At 46.7% G+C, this 27,363-nt stretch overlaps 1 protein-coding gene across 4 annotated transcripts; it reads left to right on the top strand.

The window, feature by feature from the left end:
• The first annotated feature begins 1,995 nt into the window (after positions 1-1,995).
• LOC128845764 (caspase-10-like) lies at positions 1,996-27,166 on the top strand. Of its 4 annotated transcripts, XM_054044763.1 has the most exons (13): positions 4,366-4,448; positions 5,417-5,559; positions 6,310-6,440; positions 7,318-7,658; positions 8,404-8,503; positions 9,259-9,394; positions 10,510-10,619; positions 13,094-13,130; positions 13,588-13,644; positions 14,905-14,993; positions 17,337-17,448; positions 18,692-19,196; positions 25,338-27,166. In XM_054044763.1, exons 4-13 carry the CDS (start codon positions 7,351-7,353, stop codon positions 25,498-25,500), a joined length of 1,617 nt encoding a protein of 538 aa, XP_053900738.1. In that variant the 5' UTR covers positions 4,366-4,448; positions 5,417-5,559; positions 6,310-6,440; positions 7,318-7,350; the 3' UTR covers positions 25,501-27,166. The 4 variants fall into 4 exon arrangements, with proteins under 4 accessions (XP_053900735.1, XP_053900737.1, XP_053900738.1 ...); XM_054044760.1 differs by lacking the exons at positions 4,366-4,448; positions 5,417-5,559 and adding an exon at positions 1,996-3,060; XM_054044762.1 differs by lacking the exon at positions 5,417-5,559 and having other exon boundaries at positions 4,344-4,448.
• The last annotated feature ends 197 nt before the right edge of the window (positions 27,167-27,363 follow it).

Raw genomic sequence — 27,363 nt, 5'->3', positions numbered from 1 at the left:
TGAAAGTCAAATCTTTATTCGTTTGTCGTATGACATTCCAATCTGTGTTCAAATTCTCTATTCTGTCCTGATCACATGGCAGCCCCATTGCTGGTAGTGTTTCACTCCACTCAACAGTTGATGTTTTATAAGACTGGCATCTGTAAAAGCTATGCAAAGGTTGAGTAGAATCCAGAAGTCACTGTTGTAGATCTGTAAGAATTGAGTCTGTATACTTTTTCAACTGGCTTAACAAACACTTCTTGTCCTCTTCACTTAAGGATTCAGTATAAGAACTTTCATTAGTCAACTTCTGGAGTGAAGTCTTTGCTTCTTCCAGTATGATTGATCCAAGTGTAGCTTCTATTGCTGGACAAAGATCTACTACTGTTGTAGCAGATGCCTGGATGGCATTGTTTAATGACCCAAATGGTTTCATCAGCAGACTTACGAGAGAGAGAGAGAGAATGGCAATAGTCTGCACTTAACTTAGTAGCAAAAGTAGTCCACCAGCATCACTACTTAGATCCATCCCATCTCAGTATATACTTTCCAAAGCCAGTAATAACAGTTGCAGTAATTTTAAAACAACAGCGAAGGATCACTCATGAGAAAGCCCAGGGTTTTCCCATGTTGGACTAATTTGAACATCAGTCCCAGTGTATCTTCTATCTTTCCCAAGACATTCAGTCCTTTTGGACTCTTGCTGAAAAAACAGTATAACAAAGACATTAAATGTATGGCTTTTTAGTGTCTTTTGAAGATTCTGCAGCTCGTACTAGTGCAAGTTGGTATAGATAGCCTCTGCAGTGTGTATAGTAGAGATTAGGATTACACTTTCCTCTGAGCAAAGTTTGTATTCCAGTGTCTTCCAGAGAAGTTTGCAGCTCCATCAAATGCACAAGCAGCCATCTGTTTGGGGTTCAACTTACAAGCATTTAACTCTTCTAAGATGTGGGTTGTCACAGATGCAGCCCATGTGTCTTCTATAACCTGAACATCTAGAAATGCATCTATTGGCCAGCCTACCACTGACATGAAGATAACCACAATGACTTAATACTTGATGTCCATTTGCATTGGTGCATTCATCAGCCATGTATGCGCATTTTTTTTAATGTGGTGAGAGTTATTCGCTTTTTCAACGGCTGAGTCTTTCACTGTTGCACTGCATGTTTCTAACCAGTCAGTTGAGTTTCTTGCAGAAAGATAGTGAGCATTTGCTGGTCTTGTTCGGAACCAGTGTCCAACTTCAGGATTAACAAGTGATAATGGATTTAACATTGGCCTACAGTTTGTAGTGTGTGGTATCTCTTGCTTAAATATAAAGTATGATGTGACAGCCATGTTTGTTTGCATAAACTGTGTTTATGTCTCCAGCATTCTCAACAGCCTCATTAAGTACTTCTAAAATTGGATTTTACAGTGACTGGCTTCTACGGTTTTCTGCATGTTGCTGCAGTCTAGAGGCTTGGTGTTTTGCAGCTTTTTCATGTAAGTTGTCAGTATTGGCTTTGCTGATTGGTCTGGCAAACCAAGCTCCTCCAATCAATAAAGAAGTGTTATTTATTCCTTCACATAACACAAGAACTACGGGTCACCCAATTAAATTAATAGGCAGCATGTTTAAAACAAACATAAGGAAGTACTTCTTCACACAACGCACAGTCAACCTTTGGAATTTTTTGGGATATTGTGAAGGCCAAAACTATAACAGGGTTAAAAACAGAACTAGGTAAGTTCATGGAGGATAGGTCCATCAATGGCTATTAGCCAGGATGGGCAGGGATGCAACACCATGCTCTGAATGCCCCTACACTCTGTTCACCAGAAGCTGGGAGTGGATGACAGGAGATGGATCATTTGATGATTGCCTGTTCTGTTCATTCACTTTGAAGCACCTGGCATTGGCCACACTCGGAAGACAGGATACTGGGCTAGAAGGACTATTGGTCTGACCGTTTGGCCATTTTTATGTTCTTATGTAAAAATTAATTATAATATAATAAAAATGTTTAATACATAAACTCCCCAAGATAATGACCTCTCAAGATAGTGATGATGTGAGATAACAACCTTGGCAATTAACGCATTTTAAAAATCTTGGCCTACTCGGAAATGCATATTTCTATAAGTTTCCCAGTCACAAATCTAGCATTCTGGAGCAAAGTCACTAAAATATAGCCCAACAAACAAATGTTCCTTTAACGTGTCCCTCCCTTCTCCCTCCACCACCCCCATTCATAGTTGTTGTCCTTTTGGTCAATGAAGAACCAGAGTTCAGAGGTGCATTCATGTGAGTTCACCTCCCACTCTGGGGGGTGGGAGGGGAGAAGGCACCTTGCTCTTTCTTTCTGCCACTCTCCCCCGGCCACTCACCCTGGCGGCTGTTGTTCGTCGTGTCACCGTTCATTCCACAGCTCCAGTGTTGGCCCTGTGCAGTCACTTGTCACTGTGACCTCTGCAATTCGGTTTCTTGAGGTTCCACCAAGCTCTCAGTGGGGGAACCTCACAGCGAGTGCAGGCTGGGTAGTCTCTTCCACAGAAATGCTGTCCCACAGCAAGTCTAAGCACTTAGACCTGATTATCAGTGATTTCAGCTGTAGTGGACACTTAAAAAAACAAAAAGGGGTGAAAATGGGATGAAAAGAGAAAATGTGATCATTAAACCATTGGAAGGGAAACTCAGAGCAGATATAGCATCAGAAATTACCTGTAACTTTCTTTTAAAACTGACTTTCAAGTTAACTTTGAGGTTTTGCATTAGCTCAGTGTCTGCCAGACAGCTGTTTTTCTCTCTGTTTATGGATACATATGCTGATACCCTTTGCTTCTGATGTGGGTGGAGCCCTGTGTATTGCTATATTTGGTCTTTCAGAAAAGGGGAAGGGCTGCTATGTACCATCCTGAAGGGCAAGACTTTTCAGGGTATGCTCTCCTTGTGAAAGTTTGTCATGTTTTCAGTTTTCTTGCTGCAGGTTGTGAACAGGCAATATTGAGATTTTTCTGCAGTAGAGAACATTGTTGTGCTTAGATCTGGGTCAAGCCTATTAACTTCCAGTGGACTCTGGAATGCTGAAGGTAAGTTTGTCTCTTTTCTTTCTTAGACTTTCCCTTCAATCCTTTAACTCTGTGCCGGCTCTGTTATAAAAATGTTACTGCTGATATGTACTTTGTTAGTATCAGGGTTCATCACAGGGGAAAAAAGTGGTTTTCAAGTTGTTACATGACAGTAGATCAGCCCGGTTAAGCACTTCCCCTCCTCTCACCCAAACACCCTCAGTCTTGGAAAGGGAAAAGCGAAACTGGGATGGTCACCATGACATGGCATTTTACAGCAGTTGTCTCTCCAAACAGGACAGGGATGCTTTGAATGCATAGGTTATTTTGAAAGTTGTGTGCTTGGGAACTTGTAAGAAAGGGAAGTTGTAAAGGAAATGGAAGCGAGTCCCCAGAGATGTGATAGGAAAGAGCAAAAAAATCCCTGGAAGGATAGTCTGGCCTGTCACAGGCACTAGGTCCCATTTGTAGTTCCCTGTTTCCCTTCTAGTTCCAGGGGCAAGGAGGGACAGCTCAGGTGGTTTGAGCATTGGCCTGCTAAACCCAGGGTTGTGAGTTCAATCCTGGACGGGGCCATTTAGGGATTTGAGGCAAAAATCTGTCTGGGGATTGGTCCTGCTTTGAGCAGGGGGTTGGACTAGATACCTCCTGAGGTCAGGTAGGGACCCTGATAGTCTATGATCCTTCTAGCCCCTTATCAAATGCCAAAATAGCCCCATATTGGGTCTGAAAATCCACCATGCTGCGGGGACTCAGTCAGTGTAGACGAGACAATTGTATTTTGTGTTACTGTGTCACCAATCATGCCAAGTCCAGACTAGCTCGGTAATCTGCCCAGCACTTCGCAGCAAAGCCGATGTCTAATGGAAGCGGATGGCAGCCCGCCCGCTCTGAGAGCTGGGTGTGAGCCTCGCACGCATGTGTTTTCCAACCGCGTTTTACCGCAGGTCTTGCTGAGTCCTGCCCAGGCCGATTTCCGCCTCCTCCGGCGCAAGCGGGGACTTGACTAAACTAAATAACAACCCAACAGCCGAGTCCCGCTCCTGTCTGAGCCCGGCCCCGCTCCGCTCGGTGCGCAACCCGCTCCCCCTTTCCCTGCCCGGGGGGCGGATTGCGCGACGGGCAGAGGGCGCGGTAAACGCCGCGGGACAAGCAGCGAAGCGGGGCCGCTCCCGACCTTTCTGCTCCGGGTCGGGGGGGGTGTCACCACACCCACCCGCGCATGCGCATGCGCACGCTGGCCCGAAGCAGGCGGGGGACGGGGTGGGCGCAGCTGTCGGGGGCGGGGCCGGCTGGTCCCGTGTCTGTGGTGGGCGGGGGAGAGACTCCAGCCCCTCATGCCCCCCCTCAGGGAAATCCGGGGGGCTGGAGGCTGGCACTGCTCCGACAGGGATGTGCGCCGGGGAGTGGTGAGCCAGGGGGGCCCTGCCTCCCGCACCCCCCCAGCCTGCACCCCCCCATCCTCTCCGGCCCCCACCTCCTGCACCACCACCCCCTCCCAGCCTGCACAGACCTCCTTCCTCCCACTGGCACCCCGCCCCCACCCCCATCCCCCCCCAGCCCCCATCTCCTGCACCACCACCCCCTCCCAGCCTACACAGACCTCCTTCCTCCCACTGGCACCCCGCCCCCACCCCCATCCCCCATCCCCCCTCCAGCCCCCATCTCCTGCACCACCACCCCCTCCCAGCCTGCACAGACCTCCTTCCTCCCACTGGCACCCCCAGCCCCCATCTCCTGCACCACCACCCCCTCCCAGCCTGCACAGACCTCCTTCCTCCCACTGGCACCCCCAGCCCCCATCTCCTGCACCACCACCCCCTCCCAGCCTGCACAGACCTCCTTCCTCCCACTGGCACCCCGCCCCCCCCCAGCCCCCATCTCCTGCACCACCCCCCCCTCCCAGCCTGCACAGACCTCCTTCCTCCCACTGGCACCCCGCCCCCACCCCCAGCCCCCCCCCAGCCCCAATCTCCTGCACCACCACCCCCTCCCAGCCTGCACAGACCTCCTTCCTCCCACTGGCACCCCGCCCCCACCCCCAACCCCCCCCCCAGCCCCCATCTCCTGCACCACCACCACCCCCTCCCAGCCTGCACAGACCTCCTTCCTCCCACTGGCACCCCGCCCCCACCCCCATCCCCCCCCCGGTCCCCATCTCCTCTCCTGCCCCATCCTCCCAGCATCCCCTCGGCCCCCACCTCCTGCACCACCCCGCCTCCCAGCCTGCACAAACCTCCTTCCTCCCACTGGCATTTTAAAATGTCATTAATGTTTAAAATTTTTAGATTAAACCATTTAAAAACTAATCAGATTTTTCTACCAATTTAAGTTTTTTATATTTAACAACTGTTCATTTCGGCTTAACCCAATTCAGCAACAGTGCCAGGTGTGAGAGCGCTGGCTGGAATGGTGGGGGAGATAGAACAGCTAAGCCGCAGAACACCGGAGAGGCTGGGCTCCGTAACTGATGGTGTCAGGAATCAAGCAGCGAAGATTTGGAATTGGGAAAGCAGCCATGTGTGTTCTAGTGTGAACGTGTGCTGAGTTTGTATCGTGTGGTTCTATTGGGATTTGACTGACTGGTAGAGAAGTGATGACTGAGGGCTGGTCTGTGCACAAATTTGCCCCTTTTAATTGATAGATCTGCACTTGGAGCTGGGGATGTGCTTCCCAGCTACAGGAGATGTACCTGCTTTAGCTCTCTAGCTAGTGCAGTAAAAATAGTAGTGTAGCCAGAACAGACAGTGCCAGTGGTAGGAGGGGCTTGCTGCCCTGAGTACTGCCTAGGGTCTCTGATAGGATCATGCTTGTGGTGCTGGCCCTCTTGCTGTCCTTAGTTAAAAACAAGTCCTTAGGTAAACTTGTGTGTGTAGAAAGGCCATGGATCTATGCTTTCTTGCAGCCATCTTGTTTATAAGTGAAGAGGGTGCTGCAATATGTGGGACAGAAGATTGGGGGAGTTGGACTGTCTGAAGAGGAAAAGGATGTAAGCAAAATTTGGGGGGGGGAGGGGTATGTAGGTAGACATGGGAGAGAGAGGGTAGGCGGAACACTTTGTTTCTATTCTGGCTCTGGGAAGTGTTATTTAGTGGTTAGCGGGGAGATGGACCAGGACTCATGAATTATATTTCCCACCCACCTACACACACGGCAATGCCCTGCTGATTTCTCCCCGAAACATGCACACACCCCTTTACCTGCTGACTGCCTCCCAAGTTTTAGTGTTCATTGATCATCTCCCACTTTTCCTTTTGTCTTTGTATGAAGAGAGCTGTGGTAAAAGTCCTAAAGACGACCTGCTGCCAAATTAAAGTGAGTGGTCCACTGAGGAACCCCAACATGTCCAGGAGAGAAGGGAGCTGGCAGTGAAGCAGAAAGCATATTATTCTCCCTTAAATGTAAGAGAATTGTATTAATTTCTCTAGAACCCTGTTAGTTTCACTCCTATTAAATTCTATAGGACTTTTTCATAAGGGAGGTTTGAGAGTAGGAAGGAGACTCTTTGCTTTCACATTTGGTACAGAACAGCAAACTAGCTGCAGAGTGGTGCAGGGGATGGGATGTGCACTCTACAGCTGCCACAGTGCTGAGAACTTTGGCTTCCAGGTGATAATGTCACTGCTGGTGTTTTTCAACCTAGGGGCAAGGAGAGCAGCCATTTTGGCACCTGGGCAGAAAACATTTTCAGTGTCCCCCTCACCCCCAGTGGTTGAGCCCCTCCCCCCCAAAAGCCACACAGCACCACAGTTTGGTGCCACCCTTGCTCACCTAGTCCTAGTGCCAGCCTTGGGGAGGAGCACCTTCTCCTCCTCCTCATCATCATGGGAAGTGGTGGCAGAGCTCCCATGATGGAAGCTCCAGGGCAGGAGGAAGTCTCACTTTTTTGTCCTCTCCCAGCCATGGCAAGTTGTAGTCAAGCTGCAGGGACCAAGAGCAGCACCTTGTTCTCTTTCTACCCCCACCCATTGTAAAGACACTGGAGCTGCCCATGGTTCAGAAGTGAGAGTGAGTGATCAGTGGGGGACTCTTCTCTCTCCTGATCACGAGAAGAGGAAAGAGCAGATCTTGCCACACTGCTGCAGTGTGGTGCATGCAGGAAGGAGTTAGGCCGTCTGCTGAGTATTTGGCTTCTGATGGTTTGGAAGAAATATTTGGCCAACACAGAGTATCAAGAATGCTGCTTAGTGCCCATTAGAAGCTAAATTTCAGTTCTCCCCTAGCACCAGTGCCATTTGATTCATTACATTGGACTCTTCTTTTCCTTTCCATTCTCAGGTTGTAAAGTGTCTCCTAAAGAAAGCCTCCAGTATGGGTGATGACATAAAGTTTCGCCAGCAGCTTCTAGTCATCGATGAAAACCTGGGAACTGAAGAAGTGGAGGCCCTGAAATTTCTCTGTAGTGACTTGCTCTCCTTCAAAAAGCTGGAAGCTGTAGAATCAGCTCAGGACATCTTCCAGCTCCTCATGGCTAAGGATTTGCTGAATAAGGAAGATACTTTCATACTAGCTGAGCTTTTGTACAGGATTAGGTGTCACTTCCTGCTCCAGAAACTTGGCTACACCAAGGAAACCGTGCAAGAAAATCTACCCTGGAAAGGGAAGGTATCTCGGTACAGGTGAGCTTTCTGGGAACTGGGTGTCTCCAGACATTTTCTGCCTTGAAAGGATGTTGATCTGTTACTTGCTGTGTGATATTTGAAAGTTGTGAAGTGAAGTTTGGTGATTAGGTTTTACAGTATACAGATGCTCAGACTAATCGGTGACCTTTAATAATTTTTCTTGGGGTGAGGCTGGAAAGCTCAGAGCATTCTTGGGCCAACACCACATTAGAAAGGCCTGGGTCCTCTTCTGTTATGTTGTGCCAGAGGAGAGGAGTGACACAGTGTGCCATAGACTGTCATTCCTCTCCCACAGCTTTCTACTGCTGTCTCTTCCTCCTTTGCTCTGTCCCTCTCCCTCTGTGAATTCTTGGGTTGGATTGGGATGTTTTTATAGCCTCTTCCTCCTACGACAACCTAAACTTCCTCCGCTCTTCCATAGTAATTTGTTTACACCAGTGGTAAGTTTCTGACCATAACGCTTGGCTGCTGCTCATGCTCTACTAGGCCAGCTCTAGCTCTCCAGCGATGCCTGCAGTCTGCCTGCTGCATGTTGACCTTTGCTGAGCAGGCTAAGTAGAGATCCCCACGTCTGCTACAGGCGAAGCAGGTGGCAGCATTGGAGGAGCATAGCAGAGCTCCCAATAGTGGGCACATTACCATCCTCTGAGCATTGCTTTGGGGGGTTATGGGGTGCCAATGTAGGATTTACAGTATGTTTACAATGGTATTTAGTTCACCTAACTGGATCTATGTCACACAGGCAGATGCTGTATGAACTGTCAGAGGACATCACCAGTGAGGATTTAAAAAGAGCCATGTTCCTCTTGAGGGACCAGCTCCCAAAGAAGCTGACAAATATGGTATGTGGGGAGAGGGCGAAGAATGTTAGAGGCTCTGATTAGTGAGACTAGGAGAGAGAATGGAGAGAGGGTTTTGCCAGCATATGGCATCAGCTGATTGTGTCAGCCTGTGACTGGGGCAGTAGCTGTTTGGGCAGTGGTTTATTTCTACCTGAGGGAAGGTGGTGGCTGAGTGGGGCTAGGAAGTGCAGGGCCTGGGTCTCATTTACACCAAGGACTGTTATGCTGCATTGGCTCTCTCTTGGGTTTGCTGTGTGATGGATTCTGAGGCCTTTCAAGTCCTAGAGGTCAGTAGGAAATACAATACCAGGCTAATCCCCCCAGCTGTGTTACAGCACAGCTGGCTCTGGTCTGTGTATATGGGACCAAGACACACGACATTAACTAGTTACTTGATTGTGATACAGACTATAACGTAGTTCACTGATACAGTGTGGTACTGGCTATACAAGCAGGATCAAACCAGATTATGAAGCTGTCTGTGAGCTACCATGTTACAACATGGTTTGCCCCCCAGCGCTGTGAAATGTACTATGGAGACATCTCCTTGGTAGTAAGAAGCCAGACAGATAAGAATAAGTATGAAGTGGGAAGTGTAAGGATTGTGAGGTGTTCTGTATTTCAGCAATATGTACTCCAGGAGAATCGGTGTCTTGTTATTTTTTTTAAAGGCAGGGCAGGCTTTTGTAGATCGTATTAAGATTTAAGGAGCAGGTTAAGTGCACTTGACACTCTCTCTCCTGTTTCACTGGCAGTCCAGTCTAGAGCTGCTGACCTTTCTGGAAAAACAAGACCATTTAGCACAGAACAACCTGCAAATACTGGAGAAAATCTGTATGGACATTTCACCTGATCTCCTGAAAACAGTAAACAAATACAAAATGGAAAGAGGTGAGAATTCTGAGTGGGCTGCTGTGCATGCCAGCAGGGCCGGCTCCAGGCACCAGCTAAGGAAGCAGGTGCTTGGGGTGGCCAATATCAAGGGGTGGCACGGCCGGGTCTTCGGCGGCAATTCAGCAGGTCCCTCAGTCCCTCTCGGAACGAAGGACCTGCCGCCAAATTGCCGTCGAAGAGTGGAGCGGCGCGATTGCGCTGCCGCAGCTTTTTTTTTTTTTTTTCCCCTGCTTGGAGCGGCAGAAAACCTGGAGCCGGCCCTGCATGCCAGCACATTTACTAGAACAGATTGAACTAGTTGCTGTGTCTGGTAGCTGGAGCTGCTGTATGTGTCCTCCACATGCATTGCTACCCCTGAGACTAAAACTGGGGCACTTGTGGTCTTTGCATATGAGCTCTGCTTTGCCGCCTCTAGTTTTTGCTACCTGCTAGCAGCAGTACTGTAAGAATATACATAGTAGCTCCAAAATGGCTGTGGCCAGGCAAAGCGGTCCAGTGGATGGGGCATGGGATTGGAAGTCTGGAAACGTTTCTTCTGTCCCTGACTCTGCCACTGACTCTGCTGTATGACTGTGAGAAAGTCACTTCACCTCTCTGTGCCTCAGTTTTCACATCTGTGAAATGGAGGTAACAAGGCTGACCCACCGTTGGATAGAGCTTTATGGTGAGTGGATGAACAGCACTCTAGAAGTGCTGTATATTGACCTGCACAGGAGGCAGGGATTTGTTGACAGGTGGCAGGCTAAATGATTGGGTGCACATGCATGTATGTTATCTGTGGTTCACTCTCCGGTAGAGTCAATAGCTACAGCACAAAGCTTATTTCATTTAGGATCCGTAGGTTAGGAATTTGCATGCTGAAAGGGCACAATGTTTCATTTAGACAGTTATCTAGAACCAATTCTGGGAGAAGCTGGACAGTCATGTCCCCCCACTGACTTCACCTTACAGGCTTCTTATCCCCTTGGTGGAATTTCTGTACGTTTGTGTTTTAAGCATCTCTTGCTAGGTGCCTCTCCACGTTTCCCTTATTAAGGAGGTTAGTTTGTGCTGAGCTGTTTCTCTTGCTTTCACAAATTTGTTTATTATGCCTCTCCTGTTAATTTCTCTAGCAAAGCAGGAAAGCAGTCTGCCAGTCAAAGAAACTGCATCATTTTCCCATCACATCTCTGAAGGACTGTTTCATTCTGGAGGTGATGTCAGGCTATTGACTTCCTCACAGGTATGCTGCAGTGAGCCTATTTTCTTCACTCTTGCTTCTGTATTGTCATTGACTGAAGTCTAGCTAAATCATCCCTTCTGATCTGAGGAAGGGAACAGAGTCTGCGATAAATGTGGCTACCAAGGACATCAAATAATTAGTGAGGCTACGATTTAGTCACAGAATCCGTGACTTTACCGGACCCCCGTGTCGTCGTCGTCTTCTGCTTCAGCTGTCAGCAGCTGATGCCGGGGCTGGAGGCGGGGCTGGAGGCAGGACTGTGTACCCCTGCCCTGCAACTGGGGCTGGATAGCTGGAACTGGTACCATGCAGCCCCTGCCCTGGGGCTTGGAGGGGGAGGGGGCTGCAGCCGGGTTGTGAGCCTCTGTCCAGGAGCTGCGGCCAGCTCCAGAGCGGGAGCTGTGTGCTCCCTGTGGCTGCACCCCCGCTGCATCCCAGCTTCACGGCTTCCGCCAGGGGCTGCATCGGGGGCCATGTGCCCCCCTCGCGGTGTCCGAGGGCCTTGCTGCTTCTCCCTGCTGTGGCCGGGGCTTGGCAGGGGCGCAGCCGTGGCAGCGCAGCCCTGTCCCACAGCTGCGGCCAGCTTTGGAGCGGAGGCTGCACACCCCCCGTGGCTGCACCCTCCCCCATGTCCGAGCCCTGCAGCTTCGGCCGGGGGCTGCAGCTGGGGCCATGCGCACCTGCCTGGTGGCTGCAGTGGGGGCCATGTGCCCCCCTGTGGCTTCCCAGGGATGCAGCCAGAGCTTGGAGGGGGCTGCAGCTGGTGCCGCCCACTCACGTCCCGCAGCTGCAGCCAGCTCCGGAATGGGGGCTGTGCGCCCCCGTGGCTGCACCCCAGCCACGCAGCTTCCGGCGGGGAGTGCAGTGGGGACCACGTGCCCCTGCTCGGCAGCTCAGCGGGGACTGTGTATCCCCCTCATGGCTTCCCAGTGCTGCTGCCAGAGCTTGGCGGGGGCTGCAGCTGGGGCCACACACTCATGTCCCGCAGCTACAGCCAGCTCCAGAGCGGGGAATGTGTGCCCCTGTGGCTGGGTCCTCCGCTGTGGCCGCTGGAGGCGGGGGGCTCGGCCTGTTGGTCCCACCCCTCCAGACTCTGTTCTTCCACCCCTACTTAGCCCTCACCCAAGTAATTTTTAGTAAAAGTCACAGACGGGTCACGGGCTCTGTGAATTTTTGTTTGTTGCCCGTGACCCGTCTGTGACTTTTATTACAAATTACCGTGACAAAAACTTAGCCTTAATAATTAGGGTCAGAGCATCCTAAAAGCCAGTTATGCATTATTCCTCTTGAAAATATTTAGTGTTAGGAAGGGAGAAGTGTCAAAAGAGATGTCTTTTCAGTTCTTCTTTCTTTATAGCTCAGGGGATTGGGAATGAGGTTAAAGACTAAGTGGTTATGGAGACTTAATTATCCTCACAGAAGCATGCTCCCTGTAGACAAGAGCGGAGGTACATTGGGCAATCAGGAAATTTGTGTTGCTGCTGTTAGTGGTGTAGCTGGTTCATGTATAAATAGAGGGCTTCGATTTCCATGGCTTTCAGTCTGGAATCTTTCACAATGGAAAAACTAGCACAATTGTTTGTTTGCTTTTAAAGCATAGTTTGCTTGAGGCCATTTTATGTTCCTGTTTCCCTCTTTCATAATATAACAATGTGAAGGCACTCAGGGAGATAAAAAGGTAACATTTAAAAATGCTAAAAAAAATGTATACACTGTAGAATAAACCTGAGGCACTTGGTGCTGCAGCATGTTATTGAAGCAAATAGCTTACTAAGATTCAAAAGGGGTTGACGTTTACACAAGTGAGAATGGTATGTGCTAGGATACAATTGCAAGTGTTCTCAATTCTTATCCAGGGCATAAACTGCTCATCTATGCAAGAGACATAGATAGTGTACAATTAGGTGCATCATGGGACTGGACGCCTTCCTCCTCCGAAGCATCTATTATTGTCCCATGGTTGAAGAGAGTACACAGACAACTGTTTTGCTCTGATATGGTAATTCCCATGTTCCTGAACCGTAGGGAATTTTTATCCTGAGTGAACTGTTGGCACCACTGACATCAATAAGTTTTGCCATTGACTTCAGTGTACCCTATGTGATTGTATGTGCTGCAACGTCCACTCATAAGTTCAATGGAAGTGTAGTGTCATTTAAGGACACCATATATGCTTTTTGAGTGGAGCTTCCCAGAAAATAGAACTCACTCTGCGGGCAGCACTCTTCTTTAGCTGCTCACCTCTGACGGGCTTGCTGCAGCTGTGAAATGTCTGCTCAACTGCTAAACACGTTGCTGCCCTTGGGGACTCTCAGTCTTGCCCCTGTCTGCTTCTCCCTATCTCTTTCCAAAACACCATGTGGCACTGACATTTATCAAGTCTTTTTCTGCTAAAATCACTATTAAAATCTATTTTATGGATTTTATTACATTGATTTTTAATGCAGGTATTCCCCTCTTCCTCCTTCATATAGGAGACCCCTATCAAATCTCTGGGTTCTAATATTTATGGTAAGTCTTTCTGGGAAGTGTTTTTATTTTTAATATCTGTATTTCTAATGTTATATGTTTCTAACTGGTTTTAGTTTACTTCAGAAAATTTTGAAGGCTCCATTTACAGTAGTTTTAAAATAGTTTGACTGATTTGCTTTAGATTGGCTTTTTCTTTTCCTGTTGGCACAAGCTGGTTTTGGGGGTTGGCTGCTCACATTTAGAGAACAGTCACAGGTAATCAGCAAATCCCCCTGCTGTGGAATGTCACTTGTGACAGGGAAATAGCCAACCTGCTTTCCAGAAAGTTTAAAGAAGGGTTGGTCTGACTAGAGGCAAAAAGTCCTTAATTGTACACAAATAACATGAGATAAGGCAATAGGACTCTGTTACTGTTAGTGTAACTACTGATAAAGTCATATTGTTAATTTCATGGGCCCATGAGACAATTTTATTTCTGTCTTTCTTGCTTTTATAGACTCTGGGAGCCTGCGGGAACATGCTGGGAGTGTGCATTTCATAGCTGCCAGACAAGGTCTGTCCCAATACGTTTTTCTGTGTTTTTATTTTAAGTAGTTCTTATTGCTGGCTGCCTAAAAGTAAAGAGAGTGTGAATTTACAGAGCAGGTTCAAACAGATTTGGAGAGTTCCTGGAATGTCACTTGAGCAATACTATGGTCTATTGCCCTGGCTTGGAGGGACAGGCCAGTTGAAGGAGTAACAAGGAGAGGGCTTATTTTGCAGCACCAGACAGTCAGGCACTCTTATGCGTAGGCAGATCATCAGTCTCTTCAATCCCACTCCTGCTCCCCTCCCTGTCACACATACAGGCTGTCCCCTGCTCTCCCCAGGAAGAATTCCCCCCTTTCTCAGCCCTTCTATCTTCTGCATATCACCAAAAAACCCCACACCTGCTGCCAGCCCCAGCACTCTGGCAACTGCGTGTGACTGTGCTATTTGCATTTCCCTAGGACAGTAGCATGTTGGAGAAATTACAGTAAATCAAGATAATTAATCAACAGGGAGTCGAGGGTTGGGGGGGATGGAGGGGTGAGATTGCTTCCTTTCACATGGTACATGTATTGCTTAATTAGACTCAGTCTGAGCTACAGGATTCCCTTAGTAGGTGTACAGTGGGAGACAGCTCTAGAAAAGGCAAGGGCGGGGGGAGATATTTCTTGCTCAAATAAATGTAATTCTGATTGTTCTACTCAGCACAAATGGCACCATGAGATTTCATATTTGCCTCAGTGACTGAAGGTCAAATTGCTGTTTAGAAGTTTAAAAAAAAAAAAAATCATTTTTCCCCCTCTAACCACCAGATCTCTGAATGCAGCCTGGAAATGAGAGTCAAACTGGGCTCTTCCCTGCTTCCGCATCATCCCCTAAAAAGATTCTGTAATTGGATTTAAGGGCGTGCATACACCACAACTTCAGCTATCTTTGGGGACTCCCTTAGAACACAGTTGACCCCCAATCTAGTGAAAAATTCTCTTGAAGATCCATGAGGCAGAATCCACATCCACACTCTCCTAGAGCTGTGTTCATTCTGCAGTACTAATACGAGTAAAATTTTATTTTTGTCAGTGAAGTGTGTGAACAGATATGACCTGGAATACACAGGAGAGCTGCTGAGTAAGACAATGGAATTTTGACTGTCATTTTTCTTTTAGTATAATAGCACTTTAATAATCATGAAAACTGCTGCATTTTAGTAGAACTTAGGTTTGGTGCATCTACAGACAGTAGATTTCATCCCCTAAACATTTGTATTTTTTTTTTTTTTTTTTTTAAGATGACAAAGCAGTAAATGTTATGCAAGGCATCTCTGAACTAAGCCAGGAACAACCTGCGAGAATCAGCAACCCAGAAAGCAAAACAGAGGTATGAGGCAATCGCCTAAATACTTTCCTGACTCTAATCAATAACTTGGAGAATTTGATTCTCTGCTTAAAAAGACAGTGCCAAGTTTCCACTGTTCTTAATACCTTCTTAGAACCCTGAGGTATTTTCTTTCTCTCCTTGTACCATTGGGCAACCATGGAATTCCCCCTCTTTTCTTCTTCCCTGTGATGTGAATGGAGTTTTGGTGGGAAAATTAACGCTGCTGTTTTTATTTAACCACTTCAGTTCCTAGAATTTCTTATACCAAAATATTTGTGTTGGTGCATCAGCAACATCAACTGATATCTGCACTGCTCTAGAAATGTTGCACTTTGGCACCAAAGGAGCACAAAGCGCTGACCCTGATTCTGTTCCCACTAAATTGGGAGTCACTCCATTATAAAGTCAATAGGGTTAAACTGATGTAACTGGGAGCAGAGTCCAGCCTGCTGTTGTTGAAGACTCCCCTGATAATTAGTAGCTCTTAACAATCTTGGGGATGAGTTGTAGATTTAAAGAGACAATATTTGGAGTCCAGATGACTTTTCAGTTTTTACCATAGTCACATTGGAGACTAAGGCCTTGGCTACACTTGGGAGTTACAGTGCAATAAAGGAGCCCCGGACGCCCTCGCTCACTCCCCGTCCACACTGGCAAGGCATGTAGAGCGCTCTGTCTCTGCGGCTACAGCGCTGCTGGTACTCCACCTCAGCGAGAGGAATAACGTTTGCTGCACCTTGGCTACAACTCCCGGGTGTCAGTATGAACGAGGTGTTGGGTTACTGCGCTCTGATCGGCCTCCGGAAACATCCCATAATCCCCTTAAGTCAAGTGGCCACTTTTGTCATTGTTTTGAACTCCTGTAGGAATGCGGATATGCTCTTTCAAAGCTCCGTTTCTGACAGCCGGCATGCAAGCCATTAGTGTGGAATGCTGTGTGTGAGAGAGAGAGAGAGAGAGAGGCGGGGGGAGAGAGACGGGGTCTGAACTTACAAGACAGCATCTGCCCCCCAAAACCCCACTCTCTCTCCCCCCACATATACACAACACACTCAACCCCTCTACCCCCATTTGAAAAGCACGTTGCAGTCACTTGCATGCTGGGATAGCAGCCCATAATGCACTGCTGCAAGTGCCACAAATGTGGCCACACCAGTGCACAAGCAGCTGTCAGTGTGGACAGACTGCAGCACTTCCACTACTGCTCTGTCCGAAGGCTGGTTTAACTCTCAGCGCTCTACACCTGCAAGTGTAGCCATGCCCGAAGAGCCAGCCCTAGACACGTACCAAACTTGTGGCCTCGCTTGCCCCTGTTCTATCAGTTTTCTTTCCTAGCACATGAGTTAAAAACTGCGTATGACCGCCCACCCTGAGAGACAAATTTGGGGATACATGTGTCTGTGGCTTCACAGTGCCAAGGGTCCAAGACAGCCCTCCTGCTAGCTGTGGAAATAATCTATTCCTGTCCCCTCATGACAGTTATCCCCAACTCCCTACCAACTGTAGAATTCTGTTGCTAAGCCCTGCCCGAAGTGCTAACCTTTTCCCCCTCAGAGTCAAATGTGCTAACAAGTTACTGAAGTCTGCCTGGGGCTCCACATCTGTCTCCTCATACTGGATGACACTCCTGAGGCCTAAATTTTCAAAAGTAACTAGTGATTCTGGGTGTTTGTTTCAAACTTTTGGGTGCCTAACTTGATACACCTTAAAGAGGCCTGATTGTTAGAGAGTGAGTGTTCAGCATTTCCTGAAATAACCAGCCTCTTTGAGGTTTCTCAAATTGAGAGCCTGAAAAATTGGAGCATCCAAAATCACTGCTCACTTTGAAAATCTTGATCTGACTCTGTTATGGGCTGAGTCCTTGCCTGACTAGTAATTATTGTAGACGGTACAAGAATACCACGTCTAAATTTTGCTTGGTAGTCGTACCTTTTATCATACCTATTATATAAGCTGTAAAATAAAGACGTTTCATTTACTAGAAGTCTGTGGCTTTTAAACAAAGCTTAACAGCACTGTGTGGTTCATTTTTAGAGCAGTTATATGGTAAAGGAGTTTGGTCTCCCTTTTCTTCCCCTAATGGTATGTACCTCCCATTAATGCCAAATGGAAATATATGCACGTATCACAGAAGACAATATATTTCTTCAGGGGGGAGGGTACAGCAAAAGGGGCATCCCAAAAACTCTAGGCAGTACAGGAGATTGAAAACCCCAGGGGGGTTACAGAAATAGTAACCTCACAGGTGGATTGTATTCTTGAATCTAAAGGCAATAGATTGTCTTCTTAAAAATAAAATTCCTTCATAAAAGCTGTGAGCTTCTTTCTCCTTCCTGTCAACAGAAGCTGAAGACCTATAAAATGGATGGGCCACACAGAGGCTATTGCCTCATTATTAATAATTTTAGCTTTACTGGGACTCTTCAGAAGAGGAGAGGATCTGATAAAGATGCTGGTAAGTCACTTCTGGTTTAGGATCTGCTCTGCCTCTTCATGGGTTGTACTTCTAATGCCCGTATAGGTTTTATTTGCTCATATTTTAAGTACATAGTTATAAGCAGTGTACACTCATAGAAGTCAAATAATGCCACTTGTATCATGAGTGGGGGAAAAAATGAAATACACCATTGATTACTTGACAGGAGTGAGTTTGCATTGGCATCTTTATCAGTGCAACCAAACTGTGTAATTCCAAAAGGGTGTCCAAATTAAAACTTCTCCAGGACTTACTATAGCTAAACCGATGGTAAGAGAAATATGTTAGTTTTCTTAGAGCACTGAACCCATTATTGTATTAAATGTGACATCTCTTTAATTTAACTATTAATAGTTCTGTCTCTTATTTGCAGAGGCTTAATGTAAATTAAGCTAATTCACAGATCAAAAATGCCTTCAAGTTGTGATTTATCTCTTTGAGATGAGCCCAAGATATAGAGTTCTTCAGTTATTAACAATGCAAAGATTGTATTGTTATAATTTTATATAAGACATATTACTGAATGTGCATATTGCGATAGTGTTTAGAGGCCATCCAGGTTGGGGGCCCATTATGTTACATGCTGTACAGACAAAAAGAAAATGACAGTTCCTACCCCAAAAACCATGTATGATTATACATCCAAGTCTTGGGGTGTTTTAGCCACATTGACTACAGTTGATCTATGCTAGTGCAAGTGAGAAAAATATCAGGCCCTTTAGCTCTTGTTATGTAGATAATTTTGTAATGGACTGTCCTTTGTGTTTGTTGTTTGTTCACTTACTCTCTAAATCACCAAATTCTGTAGTATTCCAGGGTCTCCATTCACTAGTATGAATGAGCAGGGTTCTACTTGGAGCAAACCCAATCTGAAATTCTGCAAAGAGTGCCCAATGTCTACCAAGAATCAAAGTTTTGCTCATCCAGTTGTGCTGGTTGCGCGCACACACACACATAAGTGCCTGTAGACCTCAGGCCTTGCTTTATGAAACTCTGGCCTGAAAAACTCAGGCATGTTTGAGCCTCATAATTGTGCTGGGTTTGAGTTCATTTATCCTGTTTGGTCTCAAATCTACTCTAGCGTGTGTGTTTGTTTGCAGGTGCCACTTTGTGTGAAGTCAGTTACTCTTCAGCTTAGCTTGCATAGTGATTTTATATTATGATTATATTATTCTCCAACCCTCCCCAGCTTTTATTTATTTATTTATTTATTTAATAACAGAGATGCTGGCACAAGTGTTTACATGGCTTGGTCTGGATGTGAAGACTTATACTGATAAGACATCAGTAGAAATAAAAAATCTCATGCAGGAATGGCGGTCTTCGAAAGATCACAGAGACAGGGACTGCTTTGTGTGCTGTATTCTATCTCACGGAGAGTCGGGATTGGTCTATGGGATAGATGAACAAGAAGTAACAATCCGCACTATCATGTCCTACTTCACAGCCAGACAATGCCCACAGCTGGCTGAAAAACCCAAACTCTTTTTTATCCAGGCATGTCAAGGCAAAGAGATACAACAGGCTGTCTACATTGAAGCAGACGCACAGAATCCTGACTTGCTTCCCATACAGCAACTAGTCCCCCCTTCCGAAAGCATTCCGGAAGAAGCTGATTTCCTCCTTGGCATGGCCACAGTGGGTGGTTATGCATCTTTTCGCCACGTACAGCATGGTACTTGGTACATTCAAGCCCTCTGCAATAAGTTACAGCTCTTGGTACCAAGGTAATACTTCTTTGTAGCTTGAGGGTGAGACCTTACTGATAACATCGGGCTGTATACATAGCAGGTTATTGTGTGGCATGCAGGGGGAGAGTGGGGAGAAGCTGCAGCACGCCAGCTTGCTGTACAGTAACATCCCATGTAGACGCTGCTACATTGCAGTGAAAGTCCCGGAGTGCGGATTGGTGTACTACTGCTTGAAAGTGTAATATGCCAAGTGCTATTCCAGGATTTTACTGCACTGCAGCAGTGTCCACATGGGACTTTACTGCAGGCAAGATGGTGTACTGCAGTTTTTGACCCTGGCTTCCTGTGCAGTAACTTGCCTTGTAACAAGCCCCTATACCCCAGTGGGTGAAGAAATGGGAGTGATGCTGAATCTTAGCTCACCAAAGGCAGGCCTAAGTCTAAGGGCTTGTCCACCCACAAACCTGCACTAGGTTTTTTTAATTGGTGTAAACTCCTACGTGGACACACATCAGTTTAAAACTGGTACTCTGTTTAGCTTGTCTCTGTAAACTTACATAAATGTTTGCAGCGCCAAGGTCTTAGGGATGATCTGAGGAGGCTGGGTTTTAGTTTTACCAAACCAAACTCAAAACTAAGGCTGCTTCAGGTCCAGGTTCTCTTTTTGAGTGGGTTCAGATGGATGTATTTGGTTCCACCCAAAACACAGACCATGCGGATTTTGGATCTGTTTTTATATGAATGGCCAAACTTAAGGGGGTGAGGGATGTTTTGAATGAAGCAGTCTGGCTTTGTCCCATCTGTTAAATACCTACACAGTGTCTTCTAGATGCTATGGTGGAATTATGGAAAACACTAGTCTTACAGTATGTGTTTCCTTGCTGCTGTGTGGTGTTCAGTTTGAGCCTTTGTTATAGTAAGGTGCATGATGTGAACATGAGTCCAGCCATGAGGAACTCTGATTGGGTTTGCCTGCTGTAGAGAGTGGCAAGCACTGGGGGCCAAATTTCATCCCTTGTGTAACCTCACTGACTTGGATGGAGTTACAAGGGGGGAATCTGGCCCAAGAATGCAGATTTAGGTCATTTACTTTTCTTTTTTATTTCATGACTGTATTAAGGAAGAAAAGAGAGAAAATGTGCTGTGGATAAACTACGGCATCAGAGGGTCTTTTGGTCCCAATTTTACACACATACAAGAGACAAGATGTCAGAGAGAATGTAAGAATACTTGCAAAAGGGGTGTATTAGTAGTTTATCATAATCTACACCCAAAATCTTTAGTTCCATTTCCCTATAGCTCTTACCTCTCAAGCACATCCAGAATTTCCTAGGGAGGTAGGCCCCCGCCTATACCCAATTCTCCCCCGTGTGCCTAGGGCTGGAAATGCTAAGGTCACTGCAAAAGTGAGAGGAGATGCTCCCAAGACTGGTGGGTAACACTGAAGTTAAACTCACCAACGAGTCTCAAACTCTGCTTCTGATCCTCGACTCTGTTTATCAAGAAGCTGAAAAAGAAATTACACAGCCCCCTTTATTGCATTCCAGTCTCCCAATCAGCACATAGGTCCAGTACAGTGAGAAGTTATTTCAAAACTTTGTTCACCTATACAAAAGGTTCTTCTGACCCCAAAGGGTCAGCCACATTACAAGGTCAATAGGAGTCTGGCTCTTACCCAAAATACCACACTTCCAACCAATCCTTTAGTGTCTAAAACTACAGATTTATTATTACTCCTGAGGGAATTCTGCGCCAAAAATTAAAAATTGTGCCAAAAAAGTGTGCACACAATATTTTAAAATTTTGCAAATTTTATTTGTCAATAAATAAATGTGTAGGCTCCAGCATGGCAGTGGGGAGCACAGGCCATTGGCTGCACAGAGGTGAGAGATCACCCTGCGGGCCCCCCGTCCCCTGCCTGGGATATGGACTTGGCAGTAAAATTGCACCTGACCCTGACACAGCGCAATGACCAGGCCTTCCCCAGAAATACCCTAGGGCCCTGCCCCTCCATACCAAGCACACTAGATGTAGGCAGGCAGGCTCAGCCCAGTAGGATCCAAGTGTGGAGGGGCTTAGTGTGGGGAGATCCAGGTGTGGGTGGCTTGGTGGGGGGTCTTGGTGGGGGGAGATCTAGATGAACGGGTTCAGACACAATGGGACTCTGCAGGGGGTCCCAGGTGAAAGTAGTTGGGGCTCAGCAGGGGGTCTGGGTGTAGAGTGCTCTGCAGGAGGAGTCCAGGTGCTGGCTTGATGGGTTGCGGGTGCTGGCTTGGTGGGATTCAGTGGGGTGGGGATCTGGATGTGGGGGGCGTGTCAGGGTAGTCCAGGTCCAGGTGAGATGAGGTTTGTTGGGGGTGGGGGTTCAAGTGCAGGGGGTGGTCTCAGTGCAGGGGTGGGGCCCCAATGCAGGGAGGTGGGGCTTGGTGGGGGGGTCTGGGTGTAGGGGGGCTTTGGATGCAGAGAGTGAGGCTTGTTAGGGTGTGGGTTTGGGTTTGGGGGGGGGGTCAGTGGGGGGGTCTGGGTGCAGGGGCTGATCTTGATATGAGGTGGGTCCAGATGCATGGGGGTTCGGCAGATGGAAGAGCAGCTCCCTGTACACTGACCCCTGCCCCCCATGGCTGAGGAGCGATGGGAGCAGGAAGTGTGGGGGGGGGGGCGCGATGTGGGGCTTCCTGCAGCCAGAGAGGTTTCTGGGGGTGGGTCTGACCCAGCCCTGGCTGCTCCTTGCAGAGGAAGAGGAAGTCCTGTCCTCCTCAGCCCAGCTGGGACTAGCAGCTTAGCCTGGCACAGGGTAGGAGCAACTGGCTGGGGCGTCCCCAGCCTCCCGCCCCCCCCCAATGATTTACCTCTCCACTAGCTGCCCCAGGTGCCCAAAACAATGCATCCGCGCTGCTGGGGAGTGGCGCATGACAGCTCTTGTGGCTTCCCTTTGCTTCCCCATCAGAAAATAATTTTTCTGTGGGGAAGCACTGAAATCTGCTGTGGACATGAATTCTGCGCACATGCAGTGGCATAGAATTCCCCCAGGAGCATATTATAAAGAAAAAAGAACAAGAAGAGAGTTGTTAAATGATAAAGCACTCAAATACATACAGAATCTTCAAAGTCCATCTATCAGGTTCTTAGCAGTATTGGTGAGTTTGCTGGCTTGAAAGTTCCTCTGGAACACATCCACAGCTTGGTTGGATGGGTCATTCAGGCCCTTTGTTCAGAGCTTCATTTGTAGAAAAGTTACTCCAGTGGTAAGAAGCATGAATGAAGACAAAATGGAGATGATGCAGTTGCCTTTTATATTCTTTTGCCATGAGGCTTGTACTTCCTGTGTCCCAAACACAAGCTTCACAGCACATGGAAAAGCCTTAGAGTACTTTGTCCATAGGCAGGCCGCTACATGACTCATCAGGTGTAGTCCCTGGTCTTTCAATGGGTTTATTGTACAGCCGATGTCCCTGGGTGGGCCATCAAGCAGGCTAGACAGTGCTGATGCCAGTCTGTCTGGGGGTGTCACTCAGATGCACAGCACAAGTTTGAAATACAGATATACCCTACATATCTATAACTTGTAATATAAACGTGATACAAACAAATAAGCAAGATTATCATACTTGGCAAATGGTAAGGTATCTGCGAAATTGTTATATGGCATATCTGGCATGACTCATTGCAATTTTACAAGTCTAGACCCCTCGCACTGCCAGCAGCCACTGAGAGGACTGGTTAATTGGAGTCATTTGCTTGCAATGTTTTTCTTTTTTTTTTTCTCTCCCCTTGTGGCAGTTCATTCTTTCACACCACTATTGTTTGTGTGTGATTCTGTGTGTTAGGTGCATGGGACATTATTCTACTACCATTTTGAGGTCAATGAGAGAGTTGCTGTTGATTTCAGTGGGAGTAGGATTGTGACCTCCATAGTCTTGAAGCCTCATACTGAATTCAGAAAAGTGTTTAGTCTGGTTTAGTGTGTTTGTAGAATACTACAAAAACAACAAAGAGTCTGGTGGCACCTTAAAGACTAACAGATTTACTTGGGCATAAGCTTTCGTGAGTAAAAACCTCACTTCTTCGGATGCATAGAGTGAAAGCTACAGATGCAGGCATTATATACAGACACATGGAGAGCAGGGAGTTACTTCACAAGTGGCGAACCAGTGTTGACAAGGCCAATTCAATCAGGGTGGATGTAGTCCACTCCCAATAATAGATGAGGAGGTGTCAATTCCAGGAGAGGAAAAGCTGCTTCTGTAGTGAGCCAGCCACTCCCAATCCCTATTCAAGCCCAGATTAATGGTGTTGAATTTGCAAATGAATTTTAGTTCTGCTGTTTCTCTTTGAAGTCTGTTTCTGAAGTTTTTTTGTTCAATGACAGTGACTTTTAAATCTGTGATAGAATGACCAGGGAGATTGAAGTGTTCACTTACTGGCTTGTGTATGTTACCATTCCTGATGTCCGATTTGTGTCCATTTATTCTTTTGCGGAGGGACTGTCCGGTTTGGCCAATGTACATGGCAGAGGGGCATTGCTGGCACATGATGGCATATATGACATTAGTGGATGTGCAGGTGAATGAGCCCCTGATGGTGTGGCTGATGTGGTTGGGTCCTCTGATGCTGTTGCCAGAGTAGATATGGGGACAGAGTAGGCAACGAGGTTTGCTACAGGGATAGGTTCCTGGGTTGGTGTTTCTGTGGTGTGGTGTGTAGTTGCTGGTGAGTATTTGCTTCAGGTTGGGGGGTTGTCTGTAAGCAAGGACTGGCCTGCCTCCCAAGGTCTGTGAGAGTGAGGGATCATTTTCCAGGATAGGTTGTAGGTCGTGGATAATGCGCTGGAGAGGTTTTAGCTGGGGGCTGTATGTGATGGCCAGTGGTGTTCTGTTATTGTCCTTGTTGGGCCTGTCCTGTAGTAGGTGATTTCTGGGTACCCGTCTTGCTCTGTCAATCTGTTTCCTCACTTCCCCAGGTGGGTATTGTAGTTTTACGAATGCTTGATAAAGATCTTGTAGGTGTTTGTCTCTGTCTGAGGGGTTGGAGCAAATTCGGTTGTGTCTTAGGGCTTGGCTGTAGACAATGGATCGTATGATGTGTCTTGGATGGAAGCTGGAGGCATGTAGGTACGTATAGCGGTCAGTAGGTTTCCGGTATAGGGTGGTGTTTATGTGACCATCACTTATTTGTACTGTAGTGTCCAGGAAGTGGATCTCTTGTGTGGACTGGTCCAGGCTGAGGTTGATGGTGGGGTGGAAATTGTTGAAGTCCAGGTGGAATTCTTCAAGGGCCTCCTTTCCGTGGGTCCATATGATGAAGATGTCATCAATGTAGCGCAAGTAGAGGAGGGGCACTAGGGGACGAGAGCTGAGGAAGCGTTGTTCTAAGTCAGCCATAAAAATGTTGGCATACTGTGGGGCCATGCGGGTACCCATAGCAGTGCCACTGACTTGAAGGTATAAGTTGTCCCCAAATCTGAAGTGGTTGTGGGTGAGGACAAAGTCACAAAGCTCAGCCACCAGGCTTGCTGTGGCCTCATCAGGGATACTGTTCCTGACAGCTTGTAGTCCAGCTTTTCCTCTCCTGGAATTGACACCTCCTCATCTATTATTGGGAGTGGACTACATCCACCCTGATTGAATTGGCCTTGTCAACACTGGTTCGCCACTTGTGAAGTAACTCCCTGCTCTCCATGTGTCTGTATATAATGCCTGCATCTGTAGCTTTCACTCTATGCATCCGAAGAAGTGAGGTTTTTACTCACGAAAGCTTATGCCCAAGTAAATCTGTTAGTCTTTAAGGTGCCACCAGACTCTTTGTTGTTTTTGTAGATACAGACTAACACGGCTACCCCCTGATACTTGTAGAATACTACTGCATGTTAAGAGTACAATGTTACAGATATGTACTATTGGCATTGTTTCTGTGAATCAGGGTTAATGATAACACTCTGATTAATCAGAGAGTCCTGTGGCACCTTATAGACTAACAGACGTACTGGAGCATGAGCTTTCGTGGGTGAATACCCACTTCGTCGGATGCATGTATTCACCCATGAAAACTTATGCTCCAATACGTCTGTTAGTCTATAAGGTGCCACAGGACTCTTTGCTGCTTTTACAGATCCAGACTAACACGGCTACCCCTCTGATACTTGATTAATCAGACATTCTGTCTTTTCTCTGGCTGTAGAGGTGAAGACATCTTGTCAATTCTTACTGAAGTCAATGAAGATGTGAGCAAACGTGCAGACAACTTGGGGAAAAAGAAACAGATGCCCCAGCCAGCCTACACCTTGAGGAAGAAACTGATATTCCCAGTGCCTAGAAGTCCACCCCCATCACAGCAGCAGTAGAATTTTTTGTTTCTTTTCATTCACGATCCCATCTTGCGTTCGATACCATCCAGTACAGTCCTTGGATAAGCCAGCGCTCTTCTTATTAAATGAGGTAGATGGTAAATGATTACCATCCAGGATGAGGTCTTCCTGAAATTGCTAACACATGGAGCTAAAGGAGAGTACGATAGCCCAACTGCTTACAATGTCTGTTTGCGGAAATGATTGGTGGTGGGGTTTGCTGGCAATGTGAATATATACAGATTTTTGCAAGCACTTGTAGGTTTCTGCAGGTGAAATAGGTGCTGCATCCATTACTGTGGACACAATAGGTGCACATGGCTTTCCATATCTACACCAGAGGGGTGTTAATGGTCTGCTTTAAGCCCATTGTTCTTTTCTCTGTACATTAATGATTTGGAATCCTGCCAGTGAGCTCTCTTATCCTGTGGAATAGTCTCCCAAATCAGAATGAACAAGACATCAGCAAATGTAGTGTAGGGAGCTAATCCTACAATGACAGGTGGACACTGGTCTATTCCCTCTCAAATTTAAATGACTTACACTCTTTGTGGAGCCACTAGATTCCTCATGTAAAGCATTTATTAATCCCACAGTGCATGCTGTTGCCTTAAAACTGGATGTTAATTTGGTATGTGGTTGGTTTAGCATTCCTTGTCCAACATCAAATAGTTCCAGAAGCACAAAATCTGCATTATTGCCTCCTGTAGGAAACCAGCTTTCTCATTGCCTTATTGTGGTTATGGTTCGACATGAAAGAGCTGCTGATTATCATTTATCTGTCAGATGGGGCATCTAACACTGATGTGGACACAACATGTTTTGGTTAGCTTTGTTTTTAAGCACAAAGGTCTACAGGGATTAATTTCTCCATTATTTAAAAAGACCACCACAAATGTGGACATATGAGAAATGGGTGAGAGCTAGGCTGGAACAAAACTCCTGTCTTTGGGGTCAGGGTGACTATATCCCCTGTTCCAATGAGAGTAGACTAGAGTCTGTGTAAAATCCACCTTGCAGGACTGTCCTGTGAGATTAGAAGTGAAATTCAGTGTATAGTAAAATCTTCAGTGGTGCATCTTTTACCTGCAGGTCTTTTTACTTTGTTTCTTGTCCAGGAGTGTTAGTGTCCTCATGTGGTGACTAGGGTGTATGGCAACATAAATGGAAATTTAATTGGCAAAAATTCCAGTTGTTGTTAAAACACCAACTTACATTTCTATAGCTGCTTCCATTTCAAAGTGCTTTGCCAACAATATCCATGCAGAGCTAGCTCCATCAACAAAATACAGCCACCTCTGGTTTAGAAGGCAGCAGCCAGCTTTGAATAACAGTAGCATGGGTTTTGGGGAGAGGGAAACTTTTGGCCAAGAAGAACAGGGCAATTCCCTAGTCCCACAAAACATGCAGTGGGATTTTTAGCATGTACATACAGCAGACAAAGCCTCAATATTTTTAGGGTCTCAATCTGAGACTCCTCCTATACAATAAACTGCATAAAACTCATCTACCTCAAAGGCAAGTAAGGTCAATTGGACCCTGCTGGGATATGAATCTGTGGTTTCAGAAATGCTAGCTATTTCAAACTTTATGCTCCGATAAATCATCCACTCCTGCATGTATAATAAAATGCTGCTATTTTAATAAAAGCTGGTAACATTTACTTTTCTTGGGAGTGGTGTTTTGGATTGCAAAAACTATGCTGCTGAAAAATAATCTTCCCCACTTCACCCAAAAGCAAGCCTTTGAAGTGAAGGATTATGGCTGGGATTTAAGAGGCCTGCGTTCAATTCCTGGTTTTGCCTCAGACTTCCTGTGTGACATTGGGCAAATCACTTAATCTCTCTGTGCCTCAGTTCT

The sequence above is a fragment of the Malaclemys terrapin genome, chromosome 11, assembly GCF_027887155.1.
Source record: "Malaclemys terrapin pileata isolate rMalTer1 chromosome 11, rMalTer1.hap1, whole genome shotgun sequence".
Taxonomy (NCBI): Eukaryota; Metazoa; Chordata; order Testudines; family Emydidae; genus Malaclemys; species Malaclemys terrapin.
This window is presented reverse-complemented; position numbering and strand designations above follow the sequence as displayed.

Excerpts from the sequence above, each read along its gene's own strand:
- LOC128845764 (XM_054044760.1), top strand. The coding sequence starts at position 7,351 with ATGGGTGATGACATAAAGTTTCGCCAGCAGCTTCTAGTCATCGATGAA. Across the intron at positions 8,504-9,258 it reads CAAAGAAGCTGACAAATATG|TCCAGTCTAGAGCTGCTGAC; the intron begins GTATGTGGGGAG and ends TTTCACTGGCAG. Across the intron at positions 17,449-18,691 it reads AGGATCTGATAAAGATGCTG|AGATGCTGGCACAAGTGTTT; the intron begins GTAAGTCACTTC and ends ATTTAATAACAG.